Source organism: Neofelis nebulosa, chromosome 2 (assembly GCF_028018385.1).
Source record: "Neofelis nebulosa isolate mNeoNeb1 chromosome 2, mNeoNeb1.pri, whole genome shotgun sequence".
NCBI lineage: Eukaryota > Metazoa > Chordata > Mammalia > Carnivora > Felidae > Neofelis > Neofelis nebulosa.
Window position 1 is genome coordinate 116,145,322 of NC_080783.1, and position 12,495 is coordinate 116,157,816.

The window sequence follows — 12,495 nt, forward strand, 5'->3', positions numbered from 1 at the left end:
CTCCCATTCTCACAGCGCCTCGTTCGTGGCCCTCTTTGGGCACTTTCTGAAGTGTGTAAACACACATTTCCAGGCCGGCCCTGCTCCACACTCGAGTCTCCAAAGGCCAATATTGTTTTATTTTTAATTAATTAATTAATTAGAGACCAGGTACTGAGGACTCAGTAGGGGACACTCTCCTTCGTGCCAGGCACTCCTCCCCTCTCTCACACTTACAGCTACTACTACTGGAGGCAAAAGGAAACAAAAGTTGCCAAGCTTTATTGAGGCGTAAGTGGTTACAGGTAACATATCTAAGCCTACACCCCGTCCCACCCTGTGCGGCCCCTGAGCAGGCTCAGCCACCCTTGCCCCCAGTCTCATTTCTTGTCCTCCTCCTTCTTGTCTTTCTTGCCATCCTTGTTGGCCTGGGAGGCGAGGGACCCCATGGCATTTCGAATAGCTTCATTGTTGGGATCCACTCCTGGCAGGTTCTCCAGGACACTCTGAAGGAACTCGGGGTCCTGCATCACATCATAATCCTCCTCCTCCTGAAAAAGGGCAGGGGGGCCTTGGGGTAGGGGCTGAGCCATCTGGGGAGCACACAGCTGCCTGAGCCTCTCTCTCCACCTGACTGGGCGCGGGGACACCTCTGGCCAAGAGTAGGAAGGACAATTGAGGAAAATATCCGGTGCCTATATGCGGTACAAACTCACACATTTAGTACTGACCAGAGAAACTGGAACTCAGCTTCCTGAGCATACAGCATAAAATCACATGCCATCACGTTCAGATTTCTTGCTCTCAGATACCCATTTTTTTCCGCCTTTCACCCTGGTGGGAAGACAATATCCTACACACCCGTCCAGACTGCTCCCACCAAAAAGGAAGGACAATTACAGAACATGAGGACACTTACTCAACCTTGACTGTGAGCGTCCTATTGCCTTAGCAAAGTTTACCAACAAGAAACGTATATACCTCTGTTTCTTTCCCTGCGCTCCTCAAAAAGCTCAGCTGTGAAACCCGAAGAGTGGTTTCAGGCCTGGAGGGTTTGAGGACATGAACACCAGGGGACTTTAAGCATGATGGGGATGGGGAATCACTGCTGGCCCTCACCTTGGCAGGCTCAGATGTGTCCATGGCTGAACTGGCATCAATGTCGGCTGATTCTGCCTGGCCAAACTCTGAGGAAAAGAGGTCAGTGTGTTGAGCTCCATTTCCGGACCCAACCTCTCCGCCTGAGCACTGAGTCCCGGGGCCCTGACTCACCTGCACCCTGTAGGGACATCTGCATGGCGTAGGCAATCTGCTCTTCCTCGGTCATACTGCTCAGGTCGGGGAGCCCGGTGCGGCCAAACTCCTGCTGGCTGATGGTCATCTTCAGCAGGGCATCATCCGAGTCTGGAAAAAGAAAGAGAGTGGTAGAGTAGAACCGGTGCCAGGGTCCACACAGACCCACCCCCAAAGCGTTCCCCCAGCCCATATACTCCCGGGGCTGCCAGGCCTCCCCACTCCTTCTCCTGTACCTCTATCCCAGGCCACTGGGCACCCTTCAGCCCTATCCCTCACCTTCGGCCCCGGCTGTAGCAATCCCGGCCTCAGCAGCAGAGGCTGCAGCTGCCCGCCGGGCTTCCTCCTCCTGCCGCTGCCGCTGCTCTTCCATAGAGACACGAAGGGCCTGGCAAAGGGCAGGGCAAGGTCAGTCATTCTGCCCGCCCTCCTCACGGGCACTGGGTGAGTCCCCTGAGGGGTGGGAAAGGAACACAAAGGGGCAGCTTCTGGTTTATGTACATGGGGAAGAAGCTGGGAGATAAGAGATGATATAGGGGAAAAGGGAGGACTTGGAAGAAGCCTGGGCTTTAATTACAAGTGAACAAGAGGCACTGACACTGGTGCCCCCGGAGATCACACAGATTTAAGGGGAAGAGGGACCTGAAGGGAGTGTGGGAAAATGAGCAAGGGTGCTCGGGACTGTCTAGCCCTAGAGAAGCTAGCTATGTGGCGTGTGGGTGTGTGAGTAAGGAGGACAAAGAAGGACCCCTGGGCTCTACGTGAGGTCAATGTTTGCTCACCAGGGCCAGCTCAGGATCAGCACTGGGATCCACTCCAAATTCAAAGTCACTGGCACCAAGTCCCAGCATGGCACCACCTTCACCAGCCAGAATCGGAGAACTGATGAGGGCATCGGCCAAGCTGGGCCCAGGGGGCACTGTCACCAGATGAGAACCGGTACCATCTTTGCCATTCAGTGTGTTTACAAACGCTGTCAGCTTCTCTGTGTTCACTTCCTGAGGGAGGCAAGGACACAGCAGGCTCTCCTTCCTGCCCTACTCCCCGTCTTCTGCCACTTCAGCTTTTGTTTGTAGCTACTCTCTCACAGTGCAGGCACTCCTCTGGGGAAGGACTGTTCTGTTTACAGCCAAATCAAGTCCATGCCCCCCAACCTGGCCTTACTCACCTCTTCCCCAAAGTTGATAATGTCAACATTCACTTTTTCCTTCTTGAGACGTTTAGCCAGCTTCACCAGCTAAGAAGAAAGAAGAGAAATGAGGAAATCTGTTCCATACCATGAGGGGAAATGACACACCTCACAAAAGCATACGGAAACTGGTTAACCTCCCCAAGGCCCCCCAACAGAAACACTGAATTCTGTAGATCCACCTCTCCCCGAAGTGATGAACCCAATGACTCTGCCAGGCTCCCTTAAGGCCTGAGAGACCCCATTCCCAAATGTCCCAGCTGTCACCTGGACTCACATCCTTCTCATTGTCCTCCACAGGACTTCCCACAAAGGCAATGATGCGCATCTTGTGATTCTTGCCCTGTCGGTGCTTCAGAGCCAGCTTGTAAAGAGAGAGGAAGTTCTCACAGTCAGCCAGAGGCATCACCTAGCTCGCTCCCTGTCACTCTGCTTTTTTTATGGTTCTTATGGTTTCTACATTCCACAAGTCCACCATCCCGCTCACACACATTAGACACAGAAGGGTCTAATCCCTCCTTCACCCTTCCTCCTTACTGTGCCTCTGTGTGGACAAGGAAGAGGGGTGAGTCTTAATTCCAGGGGTCTTTTCCCTCACTGTCATCACTGGTCCTGGAATTCATCCCACCGTATCTTTTCTACTCATTTCTGAGTCCTTTCTATTCCCCTGCTCTGGTTCTGGCTCAAGACTCCAGGGGAGAAATGAACAACGTTGGGGGCAGAACTTCAGAACACGGGGAAACAATCAAAGGGATCCAGTAGGACTCACGTGGGCCACGCGGATGCCAGTGCAGAAGGTGATCTTGCCCTTGGGTTGGACAGTGTGAAGCTTGGAAAGGATGCGGCCGGTGTCAGGAGTGAGTGTGGTCAGCACTTCACAGTCACTGGGATGTAGGGAAACGGTTTCTGTGACTTCAGGTCAGGACAAGTGCCTCAAAAACTGTATTTGACTCTTCTTTCCTTTTTTAAAGTAAGTTCTACGCCCAATGTGGATCAAGAGTCACATGCTCTACCGACTGAGCCAGCCAGGTGCACCTGACTTGTCTTCTCTTTAAAGACCTTTATAATAACTGTAATCTCTACTTTTCTTTTTTTTTTTTTTTTTAAATTTTTTTTTTTCAACGTTTTTTATTTATTTTTGGGACAGAGAGAGACAGAGCATGAACGGGGGAGGGGCAGAGAGAGAGGGAGACACAGAATTGGAAACAGGCTCCAGGCTCCGAGCCATCGGCCCAGAGCCTGACGCGGGGCTCGAACTCACGGACCGTGAGATCGTGACCTGGCTGAAGTCGGACGCCCAACCGACTGCGCCACCCAGGCGCCCCTAATCTCTACTTTTCTTAATCGAACGCCCAGTGTTTAGAGAGTAGACCTTAAAAGTTCTCATCACAAGCAAAGAAAAATTTGTGAGATATGGGTGTTAACTAAACTTAGCATGGTGATCATTTTCACAATATATACATATATCAAATCATTATGTTGTATACCTTAAACTTATGCCATGTTATACGTCAATCATATCTCCATAAAACTGGAAATAGTATTCGGTAGATATGAGTGCAGGAAATAAGTAGTTGATTTTGCAAACTTGCCCTCTTCCTCCCAATTTCCCTTGAATTCCTGTTATCCTGCCTTCTGGGGGATAACATGACAATCCCTCTACCACAGCTCGATGCTATTGACTATGTCTCCCACCTGCTCCATCTCTAGACCCACTGGCCAGCTGACAACACGGATACTGGGACGGGAGGCTACTCATCTGAGGGTTATCAGTCCTTAGACCACTTCTAGGGTAAGAGGACATGTGATAAATGCCCTGGGGACCCTTATCCCAAATCACTTTTCATTGAATTTAAAATATATTGTGAACTCTCACCCCAGGAGATCTAGTTTCATAACTGTATTAAATTCAGATTAATATTAAACTCAAGTTACGATTTACATTTCCACCAAATAGTGAAGAAACTAGTCTAGAAGGTGGATAGGCAAACACAACTTCACAGAACCTACGAAAGGGTGGCAACCTGGATACCACAGTGGGTCACATGTGGGAAGCCACCCACCCACCTACCAAGCCCCTCCTCCTCTGCCCCATGTACTTGGCCAGTGTGATGAGGCCCACGTTGTTCTCAGGGTTGCTGCGGGTCTTGGAGTGACACACTATGTTGACAGCATCCTGCTGGGCCTGCAGCCGGGTGGGTAAGAAGTCCCCATTCCGCATATATTCACTGTTGTCCACGCTGTCAGATTAGGAGAGAAGGAAGGGAAAGAAGACATATTGTAGGATCTCTCTGAGACATTCTCTCTAGTTCTAGGGACCCCCTACCTCCCTGCAACACTTTTCCTTTGAGGGACATTGTAATGTACAGCAGTGCATTTATATGTGTGTGTATGTGTATGTATGTATATATACATACACACACACACACACACACACACACACACACACACACAGACTTCCAAGCATTACACCAGACTTAGAGACTCAAAATGAGAGAAGGGGGAAACAAAATTTAAATCTTCACTCCGCAAGTGACTCTGATAAGCACCAAACATTGAGATCCACTCATGTACCACAACCACCTTCTCATAAGAGGCATGGCATGTAAGTGTTATTAAGCACTGTCATGGATGTATATTCTAAATTTGCCTTTAAAATGTGAGCATTCCAGGGGCGCCTGGGTGGCGCAGTCGGTTAAGCGTCCGACTTCAGCCAGGTCACGATCTCGCGGTCCGTGAGTTCGAGCCCCGCGTCAGGCTCTGGGCTGATGGCTCGGAGCCTGGAGCCTGTTTCCGATTCTGTGTCTCCCTCTCTCTCTGCCCCTCCCCCGTTCATGCTCTGTCTCTCTCTGTCCCAAAAATAAATAAAAAACGTTGAAAAAAAAAATTAAAAAAAAAAAAATAAAATGTGAGCATTCCAAAAGTAGAAAATATTTATAAAATAATACATGATTGGCAGCACTGAGTGCAGGAAAACACAATGCAATCATTTGGTTAAATGTTCAACAGCTTTGACAGCTGGACTAAATTGCAAAAATGAGATTACATGGATTTGGAGTCTCACTTCTTTTATCCTTGCAGTTTTTCCCAATCTAAGTGACCCAGATAATATGAAATATAAGCTCCAGCTTCCCAGAGACTATAAGAAGGCAAGTAAATGAAGCCGTTACACAAGCCCTGAGCAGGATCAATTCCTGATGACTCGAGATCCTCTAGAACTCTGTCAATGATTCCATCTGTGCTGAAGGGAGGAAGGAGGGTCCTCCTAGATGAGACACTTCATTTCCCCTGGCTAACAAAATATGGTCCAGGTGGCAATCTTTTTCTTTAGTATCCTCTGGCAATAAATATAAACCAAACATGATGAAGAGAGGTAATTAAGAAACTACCCTAAGAAACACAAATGGGAGTAAAGAACAGTGTTCAGGTTCAGGTTCAAATCCCCAATCTGTTACTTATTAATACTATGATCCTGAGGAAGTTACTTAATTTCTCTAAGGTCTAGTTACTTCATCTGTAAAATGAATTTTTACCTGTACAGGATTGCTATGATGAAATTCATAGAAAGTACTTAGCACAGGGCCTAACAATAAGCATGAACACACAGACTAGTTTTCATAGTGGAAACTCCATCTATGTAAAGGAGATCAAGGGCTGACTCGACTGACCACGCATTATATTCTTTTTTCCCTGATACACTGTTTCTGATTATTCTCCCAGCAGGGAAGTAACAGTCTCTCTAGCTTCAAATACAGTAGTGAGTCCAAATATAAAAAACAATGGAGGCATTGAGGACCATCCAACTGGACAGCTACTAAGTATAAGGACTCTGGGCAACAGGGCAAGAGCAGATGGCTAAGGGCTGGAAGAAAGGCCTCATGTAAGCAAGGGGACTTGAGCAGTAGGGAGAACAGACAGTGGAGAATGCGGCAGCAGGGCTCCCACTTTGACAGGCATCAGAACACAGGGAGGGTGATGGTAGTATGGTGGGATTAAAAACACAGATGCCTTGGGGGTGGGGGAAACACAGATGCCTGAACACCTACGTATGCATCCCTAGAAAAGTGTATGCACACTGTTTAGTTTTTCTAGTTTTGACCTCTATATGAATCAAATAATGTATCTATTTCTTGACTACTTTTGCTCAAAGGTATATAATTTTTCCCAACAAAAACCCAACTCAAAATAAGGGCTTAGGGGCACCTGGGTGGCTCAGTTGGTTGAGCATCCAACTTCAGCTCAGGTCATGATCTCTCGGCTTCTGAGTTCGAGCCCCACGTCGGGCTCTGTGCTGACAGCTCAGAGCCTGGAGCCCGCTGCTGATTCTGTGTCTCCCTCTCTCTCTGCCCCTCCCCCACACATGCTCTGTCTCTCTCAAAAATAAAAACATTAAAAAAATTTTTTTTAAATAAGGACTTATGATATTATCCACCTATTCCATAAAGTCTTCATTTAAAAAAGAATACAGATGCCTGGACTTCCCTGGCTGGGAGTCTGACTCAGCAGATGGAGAACGCAGTCAAATACTTGCAATTTTTAATAAACTCCTCCAAAGAATCTTCATGCACAGCAGATTATGAGGCTCTACAGAAAAAGAGGAGTGGCTCTCATCATTATTCTATGACTGGACTGCTACAATTGGCCACCAATATGTCTCTCTGGACCTAATCTTTCCTCCTATACATCAAGCCAGGCCAATATTTTTTTAATTTTTATTATTTTTTTAAGTTTATTTACTTTTGAAAGAGAGTGTGTGTGAGCACGGACAGGGGAGGGGCAGAGACAGAGGAAGACACAGAATCTAAAGCAGGCTCCAGGCTCTGGGCTGTCAGAAAAGAGCCCGATGCGGGGCTTAAACCCACAAACTGCAAGATCATGAGCCAGGCCAATATTCTTTTTTTTTTTTTTTTTTAATGTTTACTTATTATTTTGAGAGACAGAGTGCAAACAGGGGAGGGGCAGAAAGAGAGGGAGACACAGACTCCAAAGCAGGCTCCAGGCTCTAAGCTGTTAACACAGAGCCCAACATGGGGCTCAAACTCACAGACCGCAAGATCATGACCTGAGCCGAAGTTGGACACTTAACTGACTGAGCCACCCAGGCATATCCCATGCAATATTCTTAAACGCCGTTTTGTAAACGGCTTGGCATCCCCATGGTGTGAACTCTTTCAGAAGTCCTCTGTGGAAGGTACCAGACAGAGGTCGACCTCCTGAGCCTGACATCCATCTACCTCTGAAAAAAGAAAGAAACTACCTTACACCAACAACCTTATAATCAAGTCACACTAGCCTATTTCCATATTCCTAACCACACCTTGGGCATTTACACTTCAGCAGCTTGGTTTCTGCCCTTCCCCCTAACTGTCTGTCTTTCCTCAACATTTGTCAAAATCCCTTCAAGGCCCCTCTTAAATTCCCTCTTGAGGACTCCTCAAGTACACTGAACCTAACAGATGTACAGCGCTGTACAGTTTACAGAGCACCGTCACAAACATTTTACCCACCTGTGCTATAAGGCAAGTGGAGGTTACTACTCTCCCCAGTGAGAGATTTACTAGATTCTCCAGAACATAGAGCTGGTAAGTACCAAAACCACAGGATTTTGTATTCCAAATCCTGTCCTTTCTCTACTCTAACATGCTCTCTCCCAGAAGTTGCCAGATTTAGCAAATAAATAAATAGGACTCCACTCCCAGTTAAACTTGAACTATACATAATTAACAAATAACTTCCGGGGCACTGGGTGGCTCGGTTAAGCTTCCGACTTTGGCTTGGGTCATGATCTCACTGTCCATGAGTTCGAGCCCCACTTTGGGCTCTGTGTTGACAGCTCAGAGCTTGGGACATGCTTGGGATTCTGTGTCTCCCTCTCTCTCTGCCCCTCCCCCACCCCATCTCTAAAAAATGTTAAATTTTTTTTTAATTTTATTTTTAATTTTAAAAAATGTTTATTTATTTCTGAGACAGAGACAAAGCGCGAGTGGGGGAGGGGCAGAGAGAGAGGGAGACGCAGAATCCAAAGCTGGCTCCAGGCTCTGAGCAGTCAGCACAGAGCCCAACACGGGGCTCAGGCTCAAAATCACAGACCACGAGATCATGACTTGAGCTGAAGTCGGACGCTCAACCGACTGAGCCACCCATGCGCCCCCCCAGCAAAAAAATTTTTTAAGTAACTTTTTAGTATAAATGTGTCCCATGCAATATTTGGGACATACCTATGGCCATTTTTTATATTAAAAACTATTGTTTATATGAACTATTCAAATTTAGCTGTGTATCCTATATTTTATCTGGCAATGCTATCCCCCGCCCACCAAAAGAAAACTCAGGTGGTTCTTCCATCCAACTGGCGATTTGTGTTTGTGTACTATTTTGTATTATATTTTACTCTCATACTTCGAAGAAATCGTTGAAACCTCGCAAAAGTTTGTGTCATCTTCTACTCCAACTTATAATAAAATACTCAGTCCAAGTCTGAGACTGATTAAGACATTTAGCTCACCAGATAAGGGCTTTAATGTCAGACAGCCTGGGGTTTAAATCTTGGCTCAGGCAAGTCATTTAAAATTGCTGAGACTCGGTATCTCCATCTGTAAAATGGACAGATATTTACCTAGGAGTGTTGTGAGGTGTAAGTGAGACAACGTAAATTCACGCCTGACACAGAGAAAGCAATTTATAAATAATACCTTTCGAGATGATACAGGGAAAGGTAATGGAGACAGAGATGAGCAACCGGGGCTGGGAAAGAATTTACAATTTCCCTTCCTAATACCCATTATTTTGAGAAGCGGAGGGTAGACTACACGATGAGTCTGAGAAGCAGGACTCTGGCTACAGACAGCAGAGTTGGGGATAGTCTAGAGAAGATGACGCTAGACTAGAGCAAGGCAGCAGGGATCGGCTGGTCAATGACAGTCCGACAGCTGAGGGATACTGGGGGTACTCCGGGCCCATCCACCTCTCCCGGGCCCTGGGATGACTCAGGAAGTCGATGGAGCTCCTTCCTTCCTGGCCCTGGGCCACATCTCGCCGACTGGTCCCCCACCCCCATCCCAGCCCACCCGGCCTCCGCGCGACATGCGTCCCCCACCCCATCCCGCCCCATCACGGGGCCCCGAGGCAGCTCCTCACCAGACCATAGTGCTTTCCAACACCATCTTGCCACCTTCCTCCCTCCCGGACCGGTTCTCCTAGACTGACAAACAACAACTTCTTCGATTGGTCCAATGCTCACCACCAATCATAAGGCCCCGCTCGGCGAGGGGCGTCCGCCTCCAGCCTCCGCGTTGCATTTTGGGAATTGTAGGCGCAGCCAAAATGGAATGCACGAGGGACGTAGGACGTGGGTAACACGCAAGAGAGCCCTTCTTTGCTTTCCGTGTCTTGCAGGTTCTGTGGTTGAGTTCTCTGCTGGCTGATCTACGAGAAGCGGGGAAGGATCCTTTGAAATTACTGTGGATGTGTCTGCCATCATCGTTTTTTTAGAAAGTGGTGGGATGGCCAATGACGTTCCAGCTCCGTCAGTTCCCCATAGCGCTTTGTGCACCCAACCACCAAGCCCTTAGCCTCCTGAATTGAATGTGTATCTCTTCCTCCCATTTAATTAAGGGCAGGAAAAGTGTCTTAATCTTTGCAATCCCTAAGCCCAGTACAGAGCCTGACACATGGTAGGAGCCAAGAAAAGGTTTGACAAATCAATCCTTTTAACTAATCTCCCAAAGAATGGGAGACAAACTAGTAAACCATTTTGGTTTGTTAATCAAGAACAATATTCATGGGAATGCAAGCTGGGGCAGCCACTCTGGAAAACAGTATGGAGGTTCCTCAAAAAACTAAAAATAGAACTACCCTACAACCCAGCAATTGCACTACTATGCATTTATCCACGGGATACAGGTGTGCTGTTTCAAAGGGACACATGCACCCCCATGTTTATAGCAGCACTATCAACAATAGCCAAAGTATGGAAAGAGCCCAAATGTCCATCGGTAGATGAATGGATAAAGAAGATGTGGTATATATACACAATGGAGTATTACTCAGCAATCAAAAGGAATGAAATCTTGCCCTTTGCAACTACGTGGATGGAACTGGAGGGTATTATGCTAAGTGAAATTAGTCAGCCAGAGAAAGACAAATATCATATGATTTCACTCATATGAGGACCTTAAGAGACAAAACAGATGAAATAAGGGAAGGGAAACAAAAATAATATAAAAACAGAGATGGGGACAAAACATAAGAGACTCTTAAATATGGAGAACAAACAGAGGGTTACTGGAGGGGTTGTGGGAGGGGGCATGGGCTAAATGGGTAAGGGGCACTAAGGAATCTACTCCTGAAATCGTTGTTGCACTATATGCTAACTAATTTGGATGTAAATTTAAAAAAATAAGAAAGAAAATTTAAAAAAGGAAAAAAAGAATAACATTCAAAAATGCTTTGGATTACTTTTCTCTACACACATGTAAAACTGGAAATGCCAGGCCTCTCCATTGGAGGGAAAGCGTAGCAAGGGACCAGGCATGGCTACAGAACACCATATTTAGAGATGGGAGAGTGGAGTGTTGTGGATATTACCTAAATGTTGGTTTAATAGATATGCTCAAAAGTTATTGGTAGGCATCACAGCTTGTATAGGAGTAAAATCTCCCTATTACTAGAGAAAAAAACTGTCAACATAACCATAGACAGGAATGGGGAAATAAGCACAGAAAAATAATTGCAAGTTCAAACATAACCAAAATATTTTGCAAACAAGACAAGAAATACATTTAAAAACTAGCTACACATTGTAAATAGAGACACACAAAACTAGTGATAAAAGGTAAAAATTGGGGCGCCTGGGTGGCTCAATCAGTTAAGCGTCTGACTTTGCCTCAGGTCATGATCTCACAGTTCTTGAGTTCGAGGCCTGAGTTGTGCTTGCTGCTGTCAGAGTGGAGCCCTCCTTGGATCCCCTTTCCCCACCCCATCCCCGCCCCTCCCCTGCTCACGCGCTCTCTCTCAAAAATAAACATTTTAAAAAGTTAAAAATAAAGGGAGAGAGTTAAAAAAACTATATATATGTATACATATACATGTATATACATACAATATATATGTATACTATATATGTATATATATATATCAGGCAACAGTAATGAAAGAAACCGTGTATACCTATATTAATATTATACAAAATAGAAATCAACACAAATAGCTGAAGTAAGATCAGGAGAAGGGTATTTCATAAAATATAAAATCCATCAACAACAAAATATTCTGGGTTAATTGCAATAATACAACTCCAAAGACAAATTGAATATCAAGGATAACTATAAGTTAGTATTCTTTTAAATGTATAAGTAAACAAAGACAAACATTCAACACAAATAAACTAGGAAATGAATGTTCTGGAATGTCATCACTGTTCTGGGAAAACGTGATCCATGATACCTGTGCAGGGAAGTGTCACCATCTCAGCATTAGTCAGACATTTAATAGGTTGTGACCAGTTTTTAGTCACTACACTTTTTTGTTTAATTTTTAATGTTTATTTATTTATTTTTAAGAGATAGAGAGACAGAGGGCAAGTGGGGGGAGGGGCAGAGAGAGAGGGAGACACAGAATCTGAAGCAGGCCCCAGGCTCTAAGCTGTCAGTAAGTACAGAGCCAGACGCAGGGATTGAACTCATGAGTCCTGAGATCATAACCTGAGCCAAAGTCAGATGCCCAACCGACTGAGCCACCCAGGCGCCCCTAGTTACTACACTTTGAAAAGTCTATGGAGATATTGCAAAGAATGCAAAATATAATGACCATCAAAAAATGAGATAGTGAGGGGTGCCTGGGTAGCTCAGCTGGTTAAACGTCTGACTCTTGATTTCAGCTCATGTCATGATCTGATGGTTGGTGAGATGAGCCCCAAGTTGGGCCCCACGCTGACAGCTCGGAGTCCCCTTGGGATCCTCTCTCTCACTCCTTCTCTCTCTGTGCCCCCCCCCACTCCCCCTCTTGCTCTCTCTCTCAAAATAAATAAATAAACT

At 46.0% G+C, this 12,495-nt stretch overlaps 1 protein-coding gene across 4 annotated transcripts; it reads right to left on the reverse strand.

The window, feature by feature from the left end:
- Positions 1-240: 240 nt before the first annotated feature.
- Positions 241-9,885, reverse strand: PSMD4 (proteasome 26S subunit ubiquitin receptor, non-ATPase 4). 4 transcript variants are annotated; one of them, XM_058715793.1, is made up of 11 exons: positions 9,599-9,666; positions 8,967-9,054; positions 4,561-4,701; positions 3,231-3,345; positions 2,739-2,825; positions 2,441-2,509; positions 2,055-2,270; positions 1,552-1,660; positions 1,252-1,383; positions 1,099-1,166; positions 241-530 (listed from the first exon to the last, which is right to left on the reverse strand). In XM_058715793.1, exons 2-11 carry the CDS (start codon positions 9,023-9,025, stop codon positions 360-362), a joined length of 1,167 nt encoding a protein of 388 aa, XP_058571776.1. In that variant the 5' UTR covers positions 9,026-9,054; positions 9,599-9,666; the 3' UTR covers positions 241-359. The 4 variants fall into 4 exon arrangements, with proteins under 4 accessions (XP_058571776.1, XP_058571779.1, XP_058571777.1 ...); XM_058715796.1 differs by lacking the exons at positions 8,967-9,054; positions 9,599-9,666 and adding an exon at positions 9,702-9,885; XM_058715794.1 differs by lacking the exon at positions 8,967-9,054 and having other exon boundaries at positions 9,599-9,694.
- Positions 9,886-12,495: the final 2,610 nt, after the last annotated feature.